The sequence below is a fragment of the Pleurodeles waltl genome, chromosome 9 (assembly GCF_031143425.1).
Source record: "Pleurodeles waltl isolate 20211129_DDA chromosome 9, aPleWal1.hap1.20221129, whole genome shotgun sequence".
NCBI classification, from domain to species: Eukaryota; Metazoa; Chordata; class Amphibia; order Caudata; family Salamandridae; genus Pleurodeles; species Pleurodeles waltl.
Genome location: NC_090448.1, coordinates 465,589,936 through 465,615,924, shown reverse-complemented (window position 1 = coordinate 465,615,924; position 25,989 = coordinate 465,589,936). Strand labels below are relative to the sequence as shown.

The 25,989-nt window shown below is 44.9% G+C and overlaps 1 protein-coding gene across 2 annotated transcripts in view; it reads left to right on the top strand.

The window, feature by feature from the left end:
- EXOC3L4 (exocyst complex component 3 like 4) overlaps positions 1 to 25,989 on the top strand; it is a 584,807-nt gene that overhangs the window by 292,245 nt on the left and 266,573 nt on the right. For both annotated transcript variants that reach the window (XM_069207295.1, XM_069207294.1), the window contains exon 6: positions 3,790 to 3,890. In XM_069207295.1, the coding sequence (XP_069063396.1) occupies positions 3,790 to 3,890 (101 nt within the window). The remainder of the gene's footprint in view (positions 1 to 3,789; positions 3,891 to 25,989) is intronic.

The following is a 25,989-nucleotide window of genomic DNA, read 5'->3' as shown; positions in this document are numbered from 1 at the left end:
ACTTCAAACCAGGAAGTGTTGGCAGACATCTTGGGATTTGGTTTCAGCCAAGTCACACTAAAAAATGTAAAAAAAAGAAAAGGGGCCAGGGCACAGACACCCTGACTCCTGAGCTCTGGTGCTGGGGTCCCAAAGGGACTCCTGCCCCCAGGGCTACAAAGCATTTTTTTTAAAAAATGTTCACCACGATTCTCAGTGGATCCGCAGATTCAGAGAAAATTGAAAAAAAAAAAAAGAGGGGGCTCCCATGCTTCATAATAATGAAGACCCTGGGTATTTCAAGTCCTGGGACATTGTAATATAGGGGACCAATTGTCCCCCCCCCACAGCCCAGGGGGCTGCCACCTCCGTGGGGCTTTTATTATATGTAACAGGGGGGCTGCGCATGCCCCCCGCAGCCCTGGGGACCGCCACCTCCCTAGGGCTATTTCCATATTGGAGCAGGATTCCCACGCCCCCTTTCGAGAAGCCACTAATGGCCCTTGGGACTAACACTCCCCAGAGCTGGCTCCTGCTATGTTCTGGTGTGCCCACCCCCAGGACATAGCTGGTTCCTTTTCTTTGGTGGGAGCTAACAGCTCCCACCAAGCAAAAGCGAACATAACTCTGCTTTCTGACAGCAGGATCTGCCAAACAAGTCCCACTGTCAAAAAGCAGAGATTTCATCTGTATTCCCTGCATGCAAATTTACGGGCAGGGAAGACAGATGAAAACATTGCTTTACCAAGCAGGGAGCTGCTATTAAAAGCAGCTCCTTGCTTGCTGGACCAGTGCTGACTTCCGCTGGAGGCAGGAGCCAGCAGGGACCACAGAGGATGCCTTTAGGCTCCCCCATGGTCCAGATAGCTAACAAAGAAAAAAAGAATACCAATCAGCTGGGAACCACAGTCCCAGATAGCCCATAAAGGACAAAAAATTGCAAAAATAAAGCAAAAAGTTGGCCTAATGGTTAAGGTGTCAGACCCTCACACCTAAAGTTGAGGGTTCTACTCCAGGCGTGTCTGTGATCATTTCCCTCCTTTAATTTCTTTTAAACTTCAAAAGTTTAAGGCTCGTTCTGAAAGGTGATGTCACTTTTCAATTGAGAAATACATTTTTATTTTCAATTTGTCCAGAAAGATCTCATTCTAAGTATATCATCCTTCAAAGCCTAAAAAACTCTTTATCTCTCTCACTCCCCTTCTCTCTCTTTCTTTCAATCTTCATCCAACTCCCACTCACACACCCACTCAGACCCTTATGCACCCACTCACAACTCATTCAGATACTCACGCACCCACTCACAGACACCCTCATGCATCCACTCAAAGCCCCATTCCGACCCTCATGCACCCACTCACAGACCCACTCAGACACTCATGCACCCACTCACAGACCAATTCAGACTCTCACACACCCACTGACACCCTCATGCACCCACTCACAGACCTGTGCAGCTATTGAAGCACCCACTAAGACACTTATGCATGCACTCTCACACCCAGACAGAGACTCTCACAGCCAGTCTCACCCCCAGATACACACTTTTACACCTATTATCACACCTAGAGAGACAGGCTGTGGCCAACTCACGCTCTGCATGGCCAAAGGGCTGTGTGCAGAGTAGAGTTGGTTGGTTAGGTGGGTTGGCCGCAGGGACTGGGTGCAGGCCAGGCCTTGCGGCCAATCTCTGCCACGCAGGAACATAGGCTGTGCATGGTGCAAGGTTAGGTGCGATAGGGGGCTGGCCTCAGGGCCAGGCTGCAGGCCAGGCCTTGTGGCCAACCGCCTGCATACACAGCCGAAGGCTGATTGCAGACGTGGTTGGATTAACATGTATTTGAGGATCCACTCTCAGAGGATTTGCGGATCCAGGTTAAAAGCAAGGCCCTGATTGCTTGGCCGCAACCTGATTAACAAGTTGCAGCTGCTATTTTATTTCTCGCGTTGGCTCGGGGGTGGGAGAAAAGAGTGCAAAAAGTATAAGGGGTCAGGTTACAGATATCCTGATCCCATAGAACCCATGGAGGGGTCCCTTAAGGACCCCACATGGGCACAAAATGACCCACTTTTTTTGCGCCGATCCGTGGATCCACTGCAAGGCTCAGTTTGTCCCCCCAGTGTAAACTCGCACAGGATCTGCGATCCTAAAAGATGGAAAAAAATGACACCTCCTGCATTGAACCCCATGCTGCACCTACCCGAAGGCCATGCGCCCTGCAACCAACCTCCACCGCGCACAGCCATAAGCTGTGCTCTGCAGGTGGTGTATTAACATGTAGTAATGATATCACTTTTTGTTGAAAAAAACATAGAAATTCACTGAAAAACACAAAGGTTACAGGGACGTTATACTTAGGTTGACGTTTTACCCATACAAAACCATAGAAATCCAGCAATTATAGTTATAATTATGCTTATCTGAAGAAGTTATAACCTGTGCCAGAAAGTAACTTTAGGCAACGAGTTACAGTTTCTTAACATAAGTATTACTATAAGTATAACTATTACTTCTGACTTTCTATGTAACCTGTCTATAGCTATATATATGTAGATAGGAAATAGATTTTTTTGGTTTGCTAATAACTTTGGTGCTGATTCATCAATCTTCAAAATTCTTTCCAAATTAAGGCTCATCCACTCAGTTCCTTCCTGGAAAGTTTTGGGGCAGTTAGTTAAATGGGATGAGAAAAAGTGGGGTCCCAAATTAGTCTTCCCCATGCAATTTCCCACAGGAGCTTTAGAAACACCTACAGCCAAAAGGGCTAAACTGAATTATACCAAAGTTGGCCATAAGAGAGATCTTTACCAAGAAAGTGTGCTATTTGTGATTTGATGTAAATCCATTCAATATTTTTTGAAAAAGTAAGGTTTAAAGTGTATATCTATATCAGGTGTTGATAGTGCACGGGCTGGCTTTAGTGCTGATGGCACCCTGTGCGACATTCTTTTTTGGCACCCCCACCCCATGAGCACCTCATCGGATTCCCTGACTACCACCCAGCAAATGTGCCCCTGATTTCTCCATAGCCACCCTTTCACATACATTCATTTGTTTTAAAGTGCTTGTAAAGGCTGGCTTTACTTATCCACTCAGCTATCCACAAAAAGATTGTTCTTTTCTATGCGTCAGGTATATTAACCCTCTGTGCTACTTTATGGCGAGTTAAAGCTGGCAATAGACAAAACTCCCATCTCTCTCCTTGGCAGGAACATTAATCACAAGAGGTATTTTGACAATTTAATTGTTTCCTGAAGGCTACATGTACACCAAACTTTTAGGCAGGTATTATTAAATCTCAAGTTTCGTAAGTCATTGATAAACACAGCGCCCCCAATCCAGGTCAGCACCAAGGGCCAGTTGTATCAAAGGGTTTTACCCACTCTATGTCTATGGAAAAATGTGTTCATACATATGGCCCCAAGTGCGGCTGCACCGCTCTAAAGCCGGCCCTGATAGTACAGGAGGACCAACAGAAAAAGATCTGATTGGCTCTCTCGCATCAAAGAAAGATGTTTGGCAGCTATTTTACGATTCCGGGACTGAACCCATGTGTCCTGAAAAAGTAAAATAACATATAGGAAGGCATGGTGCACTCAGACAGAGGAAGTGCACTTCGGTATGGGTATGTTAGCAGAGGTTGCACCATCTTCCGTCGCCCACCATTGAAGGCATCTTTCCATGTGAGCCTTAATTTCCTAGGTGGTGAAAGACAGTGAGTTTAGGAAGGGGTTTTCATAATCGATCGTAATGAAAGTCAATATGCTGCACAACCATAAATTTAACGCTTATGCATGTATATTTTTCAGATGATTGGACAGCATGTTATTGAATCTGGGAAAATATCAGAATATTTACAAAATGAAACTCTTCGCATTTGTTTGGAAGAAGTGGCACAAATTATTCCAAGGTTTGTAGAAAGCGTCCTTGCATCTAGTTAACATTTGACCGTATTATCACCATATTATCACATGTTGGTCCACCATAGTCTGCTTTCATTTGACAGCATGATTTTTGCAGGATAATGTTATTCTCAGCACTGAAGGGCCAACTGACAGGTAGATAGTGGGGCATAGCTAACTTTTCTTCAAGTGGGATTTTTTCCAGGCCTTCAACAGCTGGCCAGACTACCTTCGATCAAAGAAGTTGTAATCTCTTATTATCACATATTCATAGGTAGTCACACGTATCCTTTGTTGTTAACACAATTCAATATACATTTTCTTTCAGCAGTTAAACAAATTTTTTAATAAGCACAGAGGTGATTGTATGCAAGCTTGAGTTGGTAATGTAAAAGGAATAATAATCGAATTCAGATTGTGAGTGTTTATTTCACAGTTCCTAATGTATATTTTTACAGTATACATTTCACAAATAGATCCTAATCTCTCCTAAACAGAAATATGTGTCTTATAATTTGTTTTTATAAATTTGCAGTTGTAATGAGCAATTTATAGGACCAACAAAGTTTCTTGAGACTATCAATCATAATAATTATAAACTTGGACAGCAATAAATTCTGCAATACCTCCTCACATGTCTTTTTTCAGCAGAATTAGTGCTTCCCATTAATCCCAACCACATTGACTTTTACCCACCCCGAGTAATTTTAACCCCTTCCTTGCTCTGTCATCTGCATGGTCCAATGTGTTGAAGACGGTGGCAAGGTAGCTCTGGGGTCCTGGGAATAGCAGAAATGCTAACTCACACTGTGCCACCCATGACGTTCACAGTATTGCATCCTTTCACACGGTCACCCTGTGAAGACCCAATATCACATGGTAGCATTGAAGGTGAGCTGAATACCTCTGCACTAAGTGAGTTTCCAGGTCTTCTTTGGGGGTTCCAAGTAGTGAATGTCCATTAAGTGGTGTAAAAACACCCCAGAGTATCAGCGGCAGCCTCAGCAGGCTTTTTTTTCAAGGAGAGTGGAGTTTGTGAGAGGTGGGCAGAAGTGCACTGTGCAATTTTGTTTTTTTTATGTTGCAGGGCTGTTATCGTCTGCAAACAGTAGCATGCTGTTCTGAACTGATGCTTGTTTAGGGGGGAAGTCCTGTGTAGACCTCTGTTGGCCAAATAAAACATAGGGAAAACTGGAAGGTATTGCTTCCAAGAATAGATTTATTGAAGGCCGTACACCCACTTTAAATAAATGGAATTATTTGAATGTTGTTGCTGATGTCCATCAAACTGAGTCCCAGGGTATTATTGATCTTCATTAACTGTAAAAAGATAAAAGAACTTGTTCTGTATTGAAACCTAGACCTGTAAAGTGTTTGGGGGCGGAAGTGGACTTACTCTCTGATTACTGTCTTGCACTGGGATTCTAGGTTGGATGTGTCATTTAGGAAGACTGAATCTCTAATACTAACTCCTTTGATAGTTGTTTATAGATTGGCCAAAATCAAATGCTCTGTCTAGGGTCAGGTGTTGCTAAATCATATTATCAACCAGACTGGCACTAGTAGAGCTCATTCTTGCCCGAGTTATTATCTATTTCTTCTTCTGTTTCTGGTTTCTAAGTAGGCCCTCAACCGATTTCTGGAACTGCCTGCTCAGTGATGCCTGGTGGAAAGACTTCAATTGTGCCTCTAGACACATTTCCCATGAACCCCTTTAGAACTGCTGTTACTAATTGTGGGATATACTTCACTACTAAAGGGGTCCTTGGCTGATCTACTTCTATAAATAAAGATGTTTTGCAAATGGTGTTGGGCCTCACTTTTCATCTAATAATTACCCTCCTAGTGGGACACTGGACTTACCACCTGATGCTACCCTGTTTGTCAAGGTCCTTGAAAACGTACCTCAGCTTAGACCTGGTTGTACAAAAAATTACTGTCTGTTGAAAAACAAAGTGTTACATTGGCTTGACCTCAGAACTAACAGAGTTCCCTCATTCTAATGTATAAACATGGTAAGAAGGGTAACATAGGCTGGGAGAGGGTCTGATACCTTACAGGGAGGTTGTGTAGTAGGATATTTAGTATATTTGGATCAGCCTGCATGGTGGTTGTTTCACCCCTCCGCTACCTGGTTGCACCCCAATCCAGGTGCTTTCTTTAGGTTATTTTTATAGGCCTAATCTTTCATTTAACGAATATACCATGCAGGTGAATTCTTTAGTTACAGATTTACGGGAGAAGATTGCTCCTGGTGGTACAAATAGAACTCAATTTCAACCCCCAGGCACTCTGAAGAATGTGGCTTTTTAGCACCCATTTATGAGGTTTGTAAGACTGTACTATGGCTCAATCTGTGGTGTCTGATGATTTTTGTAAGGATAAATCCTTAGATGCTTTTGAAATTCCTAGCTGAAATATTGCAGTTATTGAGCCCAAAAAGATGGTTTGAGCTATCACTCCTTTTTAAAAGGTTACAGCATCCTTTGTTACAGGAAACTTTAGCCGGCCCAAACACCTTTTATTGGGAGGGTTCTTTGTTCTATTTTTACTCCTGCTACTCCAGGGACCTTTGGGAGAGCAAGTGGTGGTTTCCTTATACAGGGAGTGCAGAATTATTAGGCAAGTTGTATTTTTGAGGATTAATTTTATTATTGAACAACAACCATGTTCTCAATGAACCCAAAAAACTCATTAATATCAAAGCTGAATATTTTTGGAAGTAGTTTTTAGTTTGTTTTTAGTTTTAGCTATGTTAGGGGGATATCTGTGTGTGCAGGTGACTATTACTGTGCATAATTATTAGGCAACTTAACAAAAAACAAATATATACCCATTTCAATTATTTATTATTACCAGTGAAACCAATATAACATCTCAACATTCACAAATATACATGTCTGACATTCAAAAACAAAACAAAAACAAATCAGTGACCAATATAGCCACCTTTCTTTGCAAGGACACTCAAAAGCCTGCCATCCATGGATTCTGTCAGTGTTTTGATCTGTTCACCATCAACATTGCGTGCAGCAGCAACCACAGCCTCCCAGACACTGTTCAGAGAGGTGTACTGTTTTCCCTCCTTGTAAATCTCACATTTGATGATGGACCACAGGTTCTCAATGGGGTTCAGATCAGGTGAACAAGGAGGCCATGTCATTAGATTTCCTTCTTTTATACCCTTTCTTGCCAGCCACGCTGTGGAGTACTTGGACGCGTGTGATGGAGCATTGTCCTGCATGAAAATCATGTTTTTCTTGAAGGATGCAGACTTCTTCCTGTACCACTGCTTGAAGAAGGTGTCTACCAGGAACTGGCAGTAGGACTGGGAGTTGAGCTTGACTCCATCCTCAACCCGAAAAGGCCCCACAAGCTCATCTTTGATGATACCAGCCCAAACCAGTACTCCACCTCCACCTTGCTGGCGTCTGAGTCGGACTGGAGCTCTCTGCCCTTTACCAATCCAGCCACGGGCCCATCCATCTGGCCCATCAAGACTCACTCTCATTTCATCAGTCCATAAAACCTTAGAAAATCAGTCTTGAGATATTTCTTGGCCCAGTCTTGACGTTTCAGCTTGTGTGTCTTGTTTAGTGGTGGTCGTCTTTCAGCCTTTCTTACCTTGGCCATGTCTCTGAGTATTGCACACCTTGTGCTTTTGGGCACTCCAGTGATGTTGCAGCTCTGAAATATGGCCAAACTGGTGGCAAGTGGCATCGTGGCAGCTGCACGCTTTACTTTTCTCAGTTCATGGGCAGTTATTTTGCGCCTTGGTTTTTCCACACGCTTCTTGCGACCCTGTTGACTATTTTGAATGAAACGCTTGATTGTTCGATGATCACGCTTCAGAAGCTTTGCAATTTTAAGAGTGCTGCATCCCTCTGCAAGATATCTCACTATTTTTGACTTTTCTGAGCCTGTCAAGTCCTTCTTTTGACCCATTTTGCCAAAGGAAAGGAAGTTGCCTAATAATTATGCACACCTGATATAGGGTGGTGATGTCATTAGACCACACCCCTTCTCATTACAGAGATGCACATCACCTAATATGCTTAATTGGTAGTAGGCTTTTGAGCCTATACAGCTTGGAGTAAGACAACATGCATAAAGATGATGATGTGGTCAAAATACTCATTTGCCTAATAATTCTGCACTCCCTGTATTGATTGATCTTCGTTTGATTTGCAAAATTGAGAAAATATATACTAACTCTTCCAATTTGCTGGCTATACTACTTACCTTTTCAAACTCTGTCAAATTGATGGTCATTAATTTGTATAATTCACATGGCTTGATGTAGAACTCTGATTATTTTAATATTTTGAACACAAGTCTAAGGGATTTTAGAGAATTTTTTATTTTTTCTATACCAGTGGTTTTGGAGGGTGATTTTAATTTGCACCTATGTTCTATATGAACTGCTGTTCCCAGTGTTGATTATATTTTGGAATAAGCACCACTTGTACCTTCCATCTCTGAGCACAATGTAATATGGGACTCTCATAGTGATCATAACCCACTGAGGGTTGTCCTGGCCTGGAATTATTCTCCTAGTAAGGCCACCGGGTGGGCCTCAAGCGAGGGAAGTGTCATAGATGAGGGACTGAGGCTAGGATGGATCAAAGTTACATACAGCTCAAACCACAAAGAACTAGAGACTCGTTGTTCAACAGATTTTGAGGTCTGTCTGAGTGATTCTTCTACACCTCTGGCAATTTTGAATTTTCATAAGCTGGTCTGTATGAATGTGAAGAAGTTGTTGCGTATACCACCAAAGCCCATTTAAGCTACAGTTTGTTGTTGATGTGATCACTCTTATTCAAAAGCGCATTGTAATCTGTCTCATGCTTTGAAAAGACAACTTAGGTTTTGGTCTGAGGTGACAGCTTGTGAGCTAATTATAAATGAGCAGTTAAAGTTAGGAAAAGACTCCTTCAGCAAGAGGCTTGGGAACAGTTGTGGAATGCCAATGGCTTAACAAATACGGCCCTTTTTTTGGAAATTGTCAATCGCTCCCTTTTTTCATCCATTCAGGAAAACATCATGTATGCTCACATTCCTGTGGGTAAATGGTTTGTCACTTTGGAGGGCTATGTGACCTTCCTCGCTGTGTGCTATGAAATCATATCCCTCTTAGTGCATCTGTAGATTCCTGTCTGCTGATTATGGTTGAAGAGGTAACAGAGGTGATTAATAATGCCTCTAAAATAATGCTCCTGGTCCATACAGTGTGCCAGTTGGCTTGTTTCAAAAAGAAGTCTTGCTCTGAGCTCCATTCTTTACTAATATTATTAACTTTGCAGTGTTAAAAGGTCTCCCCAATGCTTGGTCTCTGTCTCTGATAGTACCTGTTGATAAAAAGGAGTGATAAGACTGATCCTTGTTGTTATAGGACAATCTCCCTGATTGATTCAAAGGTTAAGATTATGGAGTGCATAGTTTTGTATAGATTGGCCATGTAGGCTCCAAAGAATCAGTTGCTTTCTGATATTCATTATGGTTTTCGATCAGGCTTAGGGACAGCAATCAGTGCTTAAATCGTTACTTAATTTTTAAGAAATACACTACAGTTGCAAAGTGATTGGGACATGTAGCCTTTATGGACCTTAGTTCTGCATTCAACAGTGTCAATAGAGACAAGCTGTGGAGAATCATGACCTCCACAGGTGTTGTTTTGTATATTGTATCTATTTGCGGGATCTTCAGACGTTATTGGCCTCAGTGAGTTATGGGGAGGGAGAAGTGTGCTCTTCTTTGTTTAAGCTAAAAAGGTGACTAGCTCCCCTTTCATACCCCCTATATCAATAAACTAGAAGGTATTTTTGTGAAGGGTGGTCGTGCTATGTCCTATGTCGGATGGCATCCATGCACTATTGTATGCAGACGATACAGTCTTATTAGCCAGAACAGCATTGGGTTTTCAACTTTCATTAAATTCCTTAGTGCCTTTTATGGATTCTTTGGAATCAAGAATTTGAAAAAAAATCACATGTAATGGTGTTTGGCCCTAGATGCACCAAATCTTGAGTTGTAAGGTAAATTCTACTATTATTAGTAAGATTATCTCGGATCCACATCTAGATTGTTATTTGATTTTGCTGGAACCTGATCATTTATTTGATCTTTTAGATTAATTATTGTTACAAGATCAGTTTCTTCTATTCTCAATTTTGCTGCTAAACTCAACAATAGACCTTTAGCAGCTATTTTAAAGATTTATGAAGCAAAATGTGTCTCTATTGCTACTTATGGAAGGGATATCTGGGGGTACAAACCGACTTTTGAAGAAATTGTTGTTTCTTCTGAACAATTTTGCCTCTTTCATAGTTATTGAAGATTTGGGTGTTGGGTTCCTTACTGATATTGTGAAAAGGCATCCCTTTTTACAGTGGATCTGGTTTGGCTTAAGCCAGAAGCCGAGTTAAACCACTTGAAAATAAGGGACTGTCTTGCTCTGAATGCATCTAGCAGAATTCCCAGGCTCTCTGTTGTCAAGAGATCTTTTAGTGAATTATAGTGACCAGAAATGTTTCAATAAACCAGATAAGTTTGTGAAGGTGGACTTGCTTTGGACAAAGACAGCTTTCATGGATTTATCCAAGTCCATAAGGGAAAGTTCAGAGTTGCCTAAACCATTTCTTAGATTTCGCGTTATGGGGGTCAACCTCACCAACTCTCAGACCATATTTAAACCGAGGACTGTCTTCTCATCAATGTTTTTGATTGACTAGATTTAGACTTAATATGAAACATCACTTGTTGGCGTTCCCTAAGCGTTGGTACAAGAATTGTTCTCCGGAACCTCGCAATTATGATCTGGTTTTGAAACAGGATACTATGCACGTTATAATGTTTTGTCATTTTTATTTGAATTTGCATGAAAAAACTGTATTATTCTTTTGTTAAAAGAGAAGCACTTTACTCAGGTTAAACCCGCCTTGTTGCACTTAAAAATGCTTTTAGATCAGCTTACCTGATTCCATCAGACACCTTTTTTTGCTAGCGCTATTAAACGGAGGAATTCGAAGGATCTGCTATGATGGACTGTAGATTTTAATTTTGTATTTAATTTGATATTTTATGGACAGTTATTGGTTTATGGTGATTTTACTGATGTTGTATTTACTGTTATGTTTTTGGCCCCCTTTTTGAGATCTGATGATAGCCCTAGGTTGGAGATTGCTATAAATGAATGTGAGTGGGTTGCTTATTTTTCAGACATCTATAAAAACCCACGGGGCAGAAAGCTATTTGGATACTGACACATCACCCCTTGCTAGACCACCTCTTAGCCTTTCTAACATCTCATTTACAGTGGAGAAGGTTACTATAGCATTAGTTGTTAGTAAAGGAGGAAGATCCCTTGGCCCAGATAGTGTCCCAGTGGATCTTTACAAGGCTAATATTCCTCTGTGGGCACCTCTGTTAACATCAGTTTTACGTGCCTGTTCTAGCACAGGATCTTTACCTACTTGGTCAGAATCTCTTATAGTACCTATATATAAGAAGGGGGACCAAATTAATCCTGCCTGGTATCGCAATCACCCAATAGCATTACTTTACCCATTAGTTAGCAGGGCATGTTTTGTTGAATAGATTAGAGGAATTGGTCGAATCTAAGGGAATTAGCTCTGACCTCCAGAATGGATTTTGAGCTGGCATTGGCACGATTGACCAGGGACTCAACTTGGCACTACTTTTAGGGAAATATACTCAGATTAAACACAGTAATTTATATTTGGCTTTTGTAGATCTAACATCAGCTTTCAATTGTGTGATTCATGAATAGCTTTGGAGCATCATGAATGATATTGAAGTGGATCCTCCATTAGTTGATTTTCTGAGACATTTGCATGTAGGTAGTACGGCCAAGGTGAGATATAGGATTAAGGGAGGATCTACACAGAAATTCAACATAGAGAGAGGAGTCAGGCAAGAATGCGTGCTACCACCCTTTGGGCCAGATGTAGGAAGAGAGCAATTTGCGACTTGCAAATTGCGAGTCCCTGAGACTCGCAATTTGCAAGTCGCAAATTGCTATGCAGTACGGTGTCTCAGACACCGTCTGCAACTCGCAATGGGGTCGCAATGACCCACCTCATGAATATTCATGAGGTGGGTCGCAAATTGCGGCCCCATTGCGAGTATAGGCACTCGCTAACATGGAGGCCTGCTGACGTCAGCAGGCCTCCATGTTAGCGACCTGCCTTTTCAATAAAGCTTTTTTTTTTTTTTAAATGTAGCCCGATTTCCCTAAGGGAAAACGAGCTGCATTTCAACAAAATCGGAAACCTTTTGTTTCGGTTTTTTCAGGGCAGGGAGTGGTCCCTTGGACCACTCCCTGCCCTGAAAAAATATTTTGGGGTCCAGTCTCAATCTGGAAGGGGTCCCATGGGGACCCCTTCCAATTTGCGAGTGGGTTACCATCCACTTGAAGTGGATGGTAACTGCGACTCCATTTGCGACCGCGTACGTGGTCGCAAATGGAGTTGCATACCACTGCGACTCGCAAATAGGAAGGGAACACCCCTTCCTATTTGCGATTCGGAAATGCATTTTGCGAGTCGGTAACGACTCGCAAAATGCATTTCTGCATAGGAAACACGCATTTGCGAGTCGCAAACGGCAGATTTTGCCGTTTGCGACTCGCAAAGTGTTTCCTACATCTGGCCCTTTCTATTTACAATTTACATAAATAATCTGGGGCTTGTCCTGACTGAGCATTGAAGTGATCTTTCCCAAGTTGGGCACCGCTCAATTCTAGCCCTCCTCTATGAAGACGACACTGTACTAATGGCCTTACTCCCATTGGACTGCAACAGTTGGTGACCACATTTGTGAAATTTACACAAAATTTAGTGCTTTCTGTCAATAAGGGGAAAAGCTTTGTTATGAAGTGGGGGAGAAAGCCAGTGATATGTAGGAATGTGATCATTGAAAGTATCAGTATTGACTTTACACAAACATTCTCGTATTTGAGCATAATGTTTTATAGGGGAGGGTGGTTGGAGGCAGGCTGTTAACACTAGGAAGCTTCAATTTAGCAAAACCATTACAGCACTGTGTAATTTCACTAGAAAACTGGGAAGGAAACCCGTGAAGGAGTTATGAACTATTTACAACTTGAAATGTATATGTATATCAACAGCAATATATGGAGCTGGGGTGTGGGTGGACTCTGACTATTGTTGCAAGTGGCTGAGAATGCTTTTTTAAGATATCTACTTGCAGTGCCCGATAGGTGCTCAACCTGTACGTGTCTTGCTGAATTGGGCCTTTCCTTCTTAAATGAATTAGTCAAAATACTACCTATCTTACTTTGGGATAAGATTTAGACCACAGAGCAAGCTGCCCTTAATCGCGAGATTGTGATGGATTGCACAATGCCAGGCGCAGCCTTTTAGCTCACATGACTGAAGTATGTGAAAAATTTTATGAGTGATTTCGAGCATCAAGATTATTTTGACCAACCAGGGATTTTAATTAATATTAGTAGAGAGGCAACTTAAAGCAGATTGTTTAACCTTATGCAACAACACTGGTTACTTTTGACTTACAGCCGTATTTAAAATAAGTTCATAACGTTCAACACAGATTCATTGTAATTTGTTTTAGGATGGACATATTTCATGGCTAATTAGCTTTCCGGTGACTAATAATTGGTCCATGAATTTATCTAATTGCCCCATGATCATAGCTCAAAAAAAAGCACAATGCATAGGGTTTTATTTTGTAATTAATATAAATATTTAATAAAGCATTCGATTCTGCCACTTCTGAAGTATTATTGTTTTAGGCAATGCCGAACTGCATGTTTATTTTTACAGTTGTTCATATATGTTATAGTATGGCAAAGTGTCTGTGGGCGGTGATGAATTGTAGAAAGTTACTGATGGTTTTATATATTGTTATAATAATATAATAATGAATTATCCCTTTTTTAGCATTAATATATATAATGTCTTGACTTATGTATTTGGATTTTTATGACTGTATGCTTTTATGATTTTATAATAAGAAATCAAATAAAGCTTTCTTTTGATTTGATTTGGTTTGGTTTGGTTTAATAAAAATGCAATTACAAAAAGTTGAAGATGACAATGACGCAATGTGAATGCAGTTTGTAAACAATAATCCCCTATCTGAACAGCTTTACAGGAGAGAAACAAACTGTTGCCAATGTTGTGCAGTGTACAGAGTTACATAGTTTTCCTCTAGAAAATGTGTGACATTATATTCAAAATATCAATAGTATCTCAAAATGCAAGTTTCAGGGACGTTTTTTAAAAAAGAAATGTGAGAAAATGAAAAACAGTTTTCTAGAAATACATCTGTGAAAAAATACACTAAAAATCTCTTTATTAGGTTTCATTCACCCATGCAGTGACATGCAAAAATAAGCTACGACAAGGGAAGACATACAATAAACGATAAAATTGAACTATGCCGCTATGCCAAGACTTCTACACTAGGAGGAGGTATTAGAAACAGTGAATTGTCACAGGGATACATAATTATGCATCCGGGGAGAGGATAATGTGTACATCAATGGCATATTATGAGCTGCGTGATCTCTACTGTTAGAAATGGGGTCTTTGGTTTGCAGTCAGGTTACCCCCTGTCCAAGCAAGGTCCCTCACTCTAGTCAGGGTAAAAGAGAATCACCCTCAGCCAACCCGTGCTTAACCCCTGCTTAACCCCTTGGTAGCTTGGCATGAGCAGTAGGCTTAACTTCAGAGTGCTAGGTGTAAAGTATTTGTACCAACACACACAGTAACTTAATGAAAACACTACAAAATGACACAACACAGGTTTAGAAAAATAGAAAATATTTATCTAAACAAAACAAGACCAAAACAACAAAAATCCACAATACACAAGTCATGTTATCAATTAAAAAGCAAAAAGAGTCTTCATGTAGTTTTAAACACTGTTAGTGTAAAAATGTACCTTGGGTGCGTCAACAATAACTGCATGGGCAAGTGTGCGTCAGAAAGGGCTTGAGATGTGTTGATTTCACTCACGAGCGAGACCTTGCGTCGTTTCTCCTTTCATCAGGTCGGGCGTGTCGTTTCTTCTCTCCGCAGAAGAGATGTGCGTCGATCCGTTCAGCGCTCTCGGGTCCGGGCAGGCCTTAAGTTGTTTTTACACATCCAGCGGTGTTTGTGTCAGAAATCCAGCTGCACGATGATCCGAAAACCATGCAACGCAGGTCTCCGTCAGAGATGCTGCATGTCGTTTCTCCAGCTCTGTGCATCGATTCTTTGGACGCGTTACAGGCGAACGTCGATTTTCCGCTGCAAAGCCGGGGGCGCGTCGATTTCCCAGCCGCAGATCGGAGTCGCGTCGATCTTTTCCCCGCATGGAGCTCTGTGCGTGGATTTCTTCCTCTTAGGCTGCCAGCTTCTCCTTTCAGGGTCTCAGGAACTGGATGGGCACCACAGGGCAGAGTAGACTCCAGGTGCTGACAGAGAGAAGTCTTTGCTGTCCCTGAGACTTCAAACAACAGGAGGCAAGCTCTAAATCAAGCCCTTGGAGAGCTTCACAAGATGGAAGGCACACAAAGTCCAGTCTTTGCCCTCTTACTCTGGCAGAAGTAGCAACTGCAGGATAGTGCCACAAAACACAGGCACAAGCAGGGCAGCTCTTCTTCCTCAGCTCTTCTCCAGGCAGAGGTTCCTCTTTGTTTCCAGAAGTGTTCTAAAGTCTGTGGTTTTGGGTGCCCTTTTTATACCCGATTTCTCCTTTGAAGTAGACCTACTTCAAAGCAAAGTCTCTCTTGGATGTGAAATCCTGCCTTGCCCAGGCCAGGCCCCTGACACCCACCAGGGGGTTGGAGACTGCATTGTTTGAGAGGAGGTACAGCCCTTTCTGGTGTGAGTGACCACTCGTCCCCTCCCTCCTAGCACAGATGGCTCATCAGGATATGCAGGCTACACCCATACTCCCTTTGTGTCACTGTCTAGTGTAAGGTGCAACCAGCCCAACTGTCGAACTGACCCAGACAGGGAATCCACAAACAGGCAGAGTCACAGAAATGGTATAAGCAAGAAAATGCACACTTTCTAAAAGTGGCATTTTCAAACACAAAATCTTAAAATCAGCTTGAGCTAAGAGACCCCAAACTCCACATGTCCATCCGCTTTAATCAGATTTAGAGGTAGGCCCCATGTTAACCTATGAGAGGGACAGGCTTTGCAACAGTGAAAAACAAATTTAGCAATATTCCACTGTCAGGACTATGGCCCTCATTCTGACCTTGGCGGCCGGCGGAGGCCGCCCGCCAAAGTCCCGCCGTCAGGTTACCGTTCCGCGGTCGAAAGACCGCGGCGGTAATTCTGACTTTCCCGCTGGGCTGGCGGGCGGTCGCCTTCAGACCGCCAGCCAGCCCAGCGGGAAAGAGGCTTCCACGATGAAGCCGGCTCGGAATCGAGCCGGCGGAGTGGAAGCTGTGCGACGGGTGCAGTTGCACCCGTCGCGTATTTCACTGTCTGCGCAGCAGACAGTGAAATACATGTAGGGGCCCTCTTACGGGGGCCCCTGCAATGCCCATGCCAGTGGCATGGGCACTGCAGGGGCCCCCAGGGGCCCCGCGACCCCCCCTACCGCCATCCGGATCTCGGCGGTCCGACCGCCGGGATCTGGATGGCGGTAGGGGGGGTCGGAATCCCCGCGGCGGTGCAGCAAGCTGCGCCGCCGCGGAGGATTCAATGGGGCCGCGGTACACTGGCGGGACCCCGCCAGTGGTGCCGGTCCGACCGCGGCTTTACCGCCGCGGTCGGAATCCCCATTGGAGCACCGCCGGCCTGTCGGCGGTGCTCCCGCGGTCCTCCGCCCTGGCGGTCAAAGACCGCCAGGGTCAGAATGACCACCTATATGCCCTACCTTAACCATACACTGCACTCTGCCCTTAGGGATAGCTAGGGCCTACCTTAGGGGGGTCTGACATGTAAGAAAAGGGAAGGGTTAGGCCTGGCAAGTGTGTACACTTGCCAAATCGAATTCACAGTTACAACTGCACACACAGATACTGCATTGGCAGGTCTGAGACATGATTACAGAGCTACTTATGTGGGTGGCACAACCAGTGCTGCAGGCCCACTAGTAGCATTTGGTTTACAGGCCCTGGTCACCTCTAGTGTACTTGACTAGGGACTTACTAGTAAATCAAATATGCCAATCACGGATAAGCCAATTACATACACATTTTGTAAAGGAGCACTTGCACTTTAGCACTGATTAGCAGTGGTAAAGTTCCCAGAGTAACAAAACAGCAAAATCAGAGTCCAGCACACATCAACAACCTGGGAAACAGAGGCAAAAAGTTAAGGGAGACCACGCCAAGGATGAAAAGTCTAACTAACATCTACCCATTGGGAGACATGAAGCAGGGGAACAAGCTGTATTGCTAGCTGTTCTTGGGGAGCGTATGTAATAATATCTCGTAATCTAGGTCCTGTTCAGCCGATCACTCTGTTGGTAGTGGGGGACCTTGAGATATTAAGATAAAGGCCCATGGTTACCTGACCAACTGAGTTAATATAATATGTGCAGGATGTAGTTTAGGCACGCTTACGTGCTCAAGGGGATCGCATGTCGTTTTTTGGTTCTAACTTTATAATGAAAGCATCCCACATTTCACAACTACCTCTTGTTAAGACTCTGGTCTGCAGTTGGCCCAACATCTGCGCCTCCGCATGGGACCACTGTAATAAGTCCTGTAGCCATTTCATGTGAGTTTGAGTGTAGGTCGCTTTCTAATGTGTAGCAATTAGGCGCTTGAATGTTATAAATGCAAGGTCAATGAATCTGTGAAGTTGCTTGTCACCTTTAGCAGGCTGGCGTAATCCTAATAGACAGGGCTCTGGGTTGGGTACTAGAGCATGGTTAGTTATTTCAGCCGTAGTCTCGATTATTTGTCGCCAAGCTGTTAATTATGGTGGGCAGTCCCATACCATATGATAAAAGTTTACTTCCGGTGCTGCACATCGGGGACATGTAGATTCCATCTTGGGAAAAATGCGCTTAATTTGTGATGGAGAAAGATAGGATTGGTGTAAATAATTGAATAGGGTGTAACGGAACCTAGGGTTGTGTAAGACTTGTTTAACAGTAGAAAGCACTGTGGCCCTGGCACTCTGCGACAAGGGGGTAGTAAATACCTCATCCCAGCAAGCTTGAGCGGTCTCTAAGCTCTGGCAAGCAGCAGTTAACAAGATGCTGTACAGCCTAGATATTATGTTTTTGGTTTCAGTTATTGATAATATCAATGTAAGTAACTGGGATGATTGTGGTTCCGTGTCCCCCATGTTCCACGTTTCCTGTATTAGGTGTCTTATTACACAGTATGTCAGAAAAGCGCCTGAGTGTAGTTCCGTAGTGTCCTTTATTTCAGCAAACATTAGTAGCGTGTTTGTTTAAAAAAAATCTCCTACCCTCTCGAGATTAGCAACCCACCACTGAGCCATATTGTGATGTTCAAGCATGACAGGGGCCTTAGGTAGGTGGGAGATTGGTATCAGTGGTGAGTACGGTATGTTGGGCTGATTGCCATGAATGTATCTCAGCCAGCATGTTTTGGCTGCATCCATCAGGATGTTGCCACGAAGAGTGGGCCGTGTTCTATCAGACAACCATGTGAATATTGGAGTCTGGGTTAGTAAGTTGGATATGACACTTTGTTCCGCCGTGCGATGGTCCTGCAACCATTGGAGTGGCCACTGCAATTGTGTGGCAGCGTAGTAGAGTTCAAGATTGGGCATACCCAGGCCACCGGTGTCCTGTGGGCACTGCGCCGTGGTCAACGCCATGCGCCATCTGTCCTTCCCCCATAGTAAATCAGTTAATAAACTCTGCAGCATTTTAAAAAAGGATAGAGAAAGTAAAATTGGCAACGCCGCAAAGTAATATAATAGTTTAGGGAGGATCAGCATTTTGGATATGGCCACTCTACCATGGGCAACAGTGGGAGTGACCCCAGAATGAAAGTGAGCCTCGTTTGGAGCAGATAGCCCGATCAATGTTGCCCTCCCTCAGGTCTTTCATTGAGTGATATATTTGTATCCCTAAGTATTTAAAGGTGGTGTGGCACCACAGTAGGAGATAGTCTGGAAGAGTAGGCTGTCTATCCATGGGGACAGGTGATAATGGGAATATACAGGACTTAGTCCAATTTACTCTCAACCCGGAGATTTCGACAAAGGAGTCTAACAAGGATATAACCTCCAGGACTGAGGTGGTGTGGTCCCGCAAATATATTAAGGCATCATCTGCATTCCATATAAGGAGATGATGTGAAATGTTTGAAGTTCCGATATGCCCCACAGATGTGCTCTCTAACGTAATTGGGCTGCCAGGGGCCCCATCACTATTGCGAACAATAAAGGAGAGAGCAGGCATCCCTGCCTGGTGCCCCGGTGTATAGAAAATTTGTCTGAGATCATTTGCCCTGTCTTAACTCGAGCCATCGGGTTAGAGTATAGAGTGGTGATCCAGGACATATACCCTGGTCCAAAGGCCATCTTGTGTTTGATTGTGGTGAGAAAGTCCCAATTTAAGGTGTTGCACGCTTTTTCAATATCCCAGGATATGGCCAGACTGCGGCGATTTATCCCTGTGGAGCTGTGGAAGAGGCAAAGAAGTCTTCTTATATTCAGGAAGGTGCTCCATCCAGGGATGAAGCTAGACTGGTCCTCGTGTATCAAATGAGGGATTAAGGGGACAAGTCTGTTAGGCAGTATTTTCCCCAGACTTTTGCAGTCTATATTCAGTAGGGAAAGTGGGCGATAGGAGAACACGTCTGGGGGGTCACGGCCAGCCTTCGGTAAGAATACTATGAGGGCCTCACGCATTGATTCCGGTAGATGAACCGATGCATGTGCTTCATTGAACATAACAAGCATGGGCTGCAAAAGGTGGTTCGCATTTGCTGCATAGTATTCAACGGGCAGGCTATCCGTGCCCGGAGCTTTGTTACGGGCCATTTGGATTAAAGCAGTACGGACCTCCTGTATACTAATGGGACCATCAAATGCATGTATTTGCTCTGGCTGTAAATGCTGAAGGGGTAATGTGTCTAGAAAGGTGAACATTTGCCCCGGTGTGGGCGCTGGGGTGGCCGCGTATAGTAATTGATAGTAGGTGTAAAAGGCAGTGTTTATGGCCCCCTGTGTATTGACCACTGTGCCTGAGTCTAGTCTGATTGCCCCAATGGGGGAGCGCTGTGACGTATAACGTAACAGCCATGCCAGTAGGTGGCCCAATCTGTCTCCCTCCACGTACTGTCTTGTCATATAGTGCCTGTAGTCATATGTGCCTAGCCGAGCATCTGCTTCCCTGTAGTTAGCTCGTATTTCACAAAGGCTCTCAGAGTCATCCTTCCCATTGACTACATCCACCTCCTTATCACGCAGCCTAGCTTCCAATGTAGACACCTCACGGAGCAGTACCTGTCTAATGCCCAAGGAAGCAGCCATGCAGTGGCTGCGCACCACTACTTTGTGTGCATCCCATTCAGTGGCACGGTAAGGTGTTGAGTTATTGTTCTGTGCAAAGTATGTGGATATGCATTCAGCTAGTACCCTACGGAAAGGGGGGTCCGACAGTGCTTCCACCGCAAGCGTCAAGTCGGTATTTTTCTAAATCAGTCGGCCCCAGCATAGAACCACCCTTAAGGGGCAGTGATCAGACATGGTGCGAGCCAGGTAAGCAGAACTGTGTACTCTTTGAATCGTGGCCACAGGTGCCAACAACAAGTCTATTCTAGTGTGCAAATCGTGGACCGGGAAATAAAAGGAGTATTCGCGAACCATTGGGTGTCCCTGCCGCCATAAATCATATAATCTGCTTTCTGACCTCCAGACTGCAAACTCGTGGGCTGTCTGTCTATTAAGCGTGCTTGGTAGTGGGATTAGGGATAGATCTAGTATAAAATCAGGTACACAATTTAAGTCACCACCCCATAAACTGTCCCCAGCTGGGTCTCGAAACATACCAGGTGTCAGTGTTTTTAGGAAGCTCCCCTGATTGACATTGGGCATGTAAACTCCTATGAGTGTCAAAGGTGTACCATCTAGATGGCCTTCAGTTAAGACGTACTGACCATTAGGATCTACCTGTGTGTGGTCCGCCACATAGGGTACTCCAGGTGCAACCCATATTATCACGCCTCGCGCAAAGGATGATGTCACAGTACCAAATACTTGCCCCTTCCAGTTGGAGCGCAGCTTCTTATGGGTGGCCTCTGATATGTGTGTTTCCTGTACCACAGATATATGTACTTGATGATGTTTCAAGTATGTATGAATACGATGTGGTGTTGCCATACCCTGTACGTTCCATGTTATCACGTGTCGTAAATGTTTGCGCTTGTGTAGCCATGTGTTTATAATAGTCCAGGAGTGTCCTGGGTTCACTTGCCTCCGCCCCTTTTCTATTCTGATGAGGATGATGTGCACTCTATTTGATGCGTTACCCCAAATCATGTATCTTCCGTCCTTCTCAGCTCTTAATTCACATGCGTTGAACAGTGGCAATAACAAAGTAAAAGCAGCAGACCGAAATAAGGACAAATTATGGCCTAACAAGGACTAAAGAGAACACTTTAAAAGCAACATTAAACTATAACATCGTGGCCTGGCAACAGGCATTAGGGTCAACTGGTCCATACGGTATAGTTCAAGGGGGATGGGTGCGATGCGTGCCAGCCCATGCACTTGGCTCACCGGATGATGAGCTGGACCTTCCCACCAGTCCATGCTTGTTTATGGAGCCCGGTTCCCACAGGCAAGCCACCAAGATTATGCCTCAGACCATAGGCAGCCACAATGAAATAGTATGGGGGTGTCCGTGGCATAACAAATGAACAATGCCATCAACCTGTAGGGACCTGCGTTCCCCTAGGAGTTATTTCAGTGCACGTGACCTGAGGCTCCATATAGTGCAGACTTTCTTCCTTGAGGTTGAATAGACAGTACCAACAAACTTGGAGCTTAAACAAAAGAATGTGGCCTCTGAGGTCATCAGCCGAATTAGGAGTGAGTGGCGGCCCTTGGTTAGAGTTCTCAGAATCACTCTGATCTCTCCGTTCGGGATCCGAGTCTGGGGACCCCCTAAGTGTTGCAAATGAGTTGGAGGTGAACTGCGTAGCCTCAAGGAGAGCCCGAGACCGTTCCTACACTACTTGTGCTGGCATGGGTTTAGCTCCCATCCCTGTGCAACGTTTGCATTTCCTCTTGGGGGTCAGCCATTGCTCCACAGTGTCCACCTTATGCGATGGCTCAGCCAGGCCCTTGGCATGGAGCCAGGTCCTAGTATCTTCTGAGGTCGTAAATATATGAATTTTTGCACCATCTTGCACTCGCAATTTTTCTGGATATAGGAGGGTGTACTTGAGGTTGTGTTCACAGAGACGTTGTTTTGCCATAAAGAAGTAGCTGTGTTTTTTTTTTAACATCCGCCATGAAATTGGGGTAGGCAGTAATGTTCGCTTCTTCGAATTTTCGATGGCCCATGTGTCCAGAAGAGTTGGAGCACCAGATCTCTGTCATGATAATTAAGGAGGTGAGCTATCAACGATCTCGGGTGGGCACCAGGTGGAGGCGGTCTGCCCGGCACTCTGTGGGCCCGCTCTATTGAAAAGAATTTCAGCACCTTATCTAGCAAGATCATTTCTATGAGCCATTTTTCCAGAAACAGCTCAACGTTGGGACCTTCCACTCGCACTGGAAACCCCACCAAGTGGATATTATTGCGCCTTGGTCTCCCTTCCACAATCTTCAGCTCTGCACTGTAGTGAGGTCACCTCTGTACTCAGTTGTCGCATGTGGTCCTGCAGTTCCTGGATTGCCGGGCAACATGCCGCTATGTCTGATTCAGCTTCTCCAAGCCTTTTGGACAGTTTGCAGTGGTACACACGTAGTAAATTAACGTCCTGCGTAACTGCATCAATTTTTGATTCTAGGGAGATTTTAGTGTCTAATATGGTTTGTAACACTTTGTCAAATTGAGAAGTCTGATTCTGAAGGGTGGCTTCCATTTGTTGCAGGGCATATGTTGTCCCGTTCAATACAGCAGGAGTATTTGGGGTAGCCATTCCCACAGTGGGCGTTCTGGTCGATTTCAGTTTGCCCATCTGATTACTTGGTAGTTGGGTCCACCCCAACGACTGACTCACAGAATGACAAACTGGATGATTACCCCCAGGGCGTATGATAGAGTCCACCCTCAGGGGAACACGGCGTGCCCAGCGATTGCACCAGCGTCCAGAGCACCCACGATCCCCCTGTCGCTCACCACACTCCAAGATTCAAGTAAGTGGTCTGGGGACAACCAATTGACACAGCCAGGATGTGGGCGGTAGCCTCCAATTAACTCCCAGGTCATACAAGTTGGCTCTGTTTAGCTTGCCCGCATCAATGCTGTAACTGGTACGATGTTGCAGAGAAATAGTCTATATTCGCACGAGGCAACGCACCTCCACGTATCTCAGGACCACCCTGCTCCAGTGCGCCATTTAACCATGCATTACTGCCATCGTCGTCAGGTCTCACCGGATCATAGGAGCACCCAATCTGATTACTGGCGTAGGAGCAGTGAGCCCCGTTACTTTAGGGGAGCCCCGCAGCTTCTCACCTCCTGGGCCAGGTGCCCTCACTCGTCCTCCTTCAAGAAGCCCCGCAAGGGCTGACAGACCGCGTCCCGAGGGCACTCCTGGGCCCGGTCAAACAGCCAGTGGTCCTACCGCCTCGCCCACCTCCACTGCTCCCCCGCAGCGATCCGCCGGGTACAGAGCCGATCAGGGATGGCTGGGTCATTGGAAAGCGGACTGATAGGTCTCGCTGTAAGGACGTGTTCGGGCCCGGTTCAACAGCCGATGGTCCCCCCACTCCGCAGCACCCAATGGCCAGGTCTCGAGTCAGCAAGGGAGGGTCGGGATGGGCACGAGTGGGTGAAAAGGCCCAGCAAACGTCGTGGATCAGGATATTTTCCCAGCAGAGTGCAGAGCTCTGATTCAAGCCGCTGCTCCGGTCGCCATCTTGGACCTGAAAAAATACACTTTAGATGGCAATTCTCTCCCAGAAATAATTTTTGGGAAAAATTTTCCACAAACACTTACCACCTTTAATAGCTTAAGACTTTAGTTCTGCACTCCATTCATAGGCATATTTTAGGAGGCTGGCCTGGTATGTGGTGGGTAATTATGGTACTTACACCTTACACCAGGTCCAGTTATCCCTTATTAGTGTAGTGTAGGCAGTGTCTAGAACCCAGGCTCTGTAGAGGTAGCTGTGGATGAGCAGCCAAGGCTTATCTAGGAGACATGCAAAGCTCATGCAATACCACCGTAGTCACACAGTACTCACACACATGAAAGAAATTACTCAGTGTAACAAAAATAAAGGTACTTTATTTTGGTGACACAAATACCAAAAATACCATAGAGACTATACTTCCTTAGGAGGTAAGACATACACAAATTATATACACTAGTATGCATAAATAGGCATAAAACAGTTAGAAACCAGGGCAATTAATCAAAATCACAATAGTCAGAAATGGGACTAGGGGGAGCACAAACTATATACTAAGAAAGTGGAATGCGAAAGTTGGTCCCCCACCTATGCAAGTGTAGTGTCTAGAGGGGAGCTGGGAGTACTAGAAAACCCCAAAGGCAAGTACCACAACCCACACCAGTGACCAGGAAAGGAGGAGTAAATCACAGTAACTTTCCCAGAACACACGCAGAAACGTGAAGAAGGATTATGCAAAACCCAGAAGAGACTGCAAGACACCAACAGTGGATTCCTGGTTAAGAAGACCTGTGGAAGAAGGGGACCAAGTCCAAGAAGCACAGAAGAGTCCAGGAAGAGCAGGAGCCCCTGCTAATCCGGATGAAGGTGCAAAGGGAGAACCACCGGTGAAGAAGAAAAGTAAGCACTGCTCCAAAGAAGAAGGAGTCGGGTTCCTGGAGAGCGCAAGAGATGTCCAACGCTGGATGGAGGATTGCAGTTGTGTTTGCGTCATGGGAGTCCGCAAACAAGCCTTAACACATGCAAAGCTTGTGGTTATCGGTAAATGGTGCTTCCCGGGACCAGGAAGGACCAGGTGGACTCTACCCAGGAGGGGAGCCAGAGGGGGCTCTCAGCAACTCTGAGAGCCCACAGAAGACCAGGCAGTGCACACAGGAGTCCCGCAGCATGGGGACAAGAAATTTGTAGAAGAGGCCCAAATGGCACTATGACAAAGGCTCCCACACTTCTGGAGGACCACTCAGGAAGCTGTGCGTCGCAGGATAGAGTCCTGGGAGCCGGAGCTACAAGATGCACGAAGGATTTGGAGAAAGGATGCCAACCAACCTTGGTAGCTGCAAAAGACGTGGTGCACGGGGGTACTGTCTTGCATGAGGAGGCAAGGTCTTACCTCCACCAAAGTAGGACAGCTGGAAGAGAGGACCATGGGGACCATTTCAGTCTACCACCTGTGATGCAGGATCCATGCAGCTCAGCAAGAAAGGGTATCCACGCAGCCGGTTGTCATCGCATTTAGTGCCTGCATAAGAAGGGGAGTGACTGCTTCATCCCAAGGGAGAGTCCTTCGCCCTTCTGATGCAGGCAGAATATGGGCTGTCTTCAGAGGATGCATGACCAGGAAACAGTTGCAGTTTCTGGCTGGAGCCAGATTTGCAATGTTGCAGAAAGTGTCTTGCTTCTTTGTTGCAGCTTGCAGAGTTCCTGGAAGGTCCAGATGCAGTTTCTTCAGTGAGAAGTTGAAGTGGAGGATGCAGAGGATTCCTGCTGGAGACTTGCAATCCAAATAACCACCCAAAGGAGAGACCTTAAATAGCCCTGAAAGTGGGATTGGTCACCTAACAAGTAAGCACCTACCTGACGAGGGCTCTGATGTCACCTGCTGGCACTGGCCACTCAAATGCTCCCAGAGTTCCCTGCCATCCTTGAATCCAAGATGGCAAAACCCACGGACCCCCCCGGAGGAGCTCTGAGTAGCACCCCTGGTGTGGTGATGGACAGGGAAGTGGTCACTCCCCTTTCCTTTGTCCAGTTTCACACCAGAGCAGGGACTGGTTGTCCCTGAACCACTGTAGAC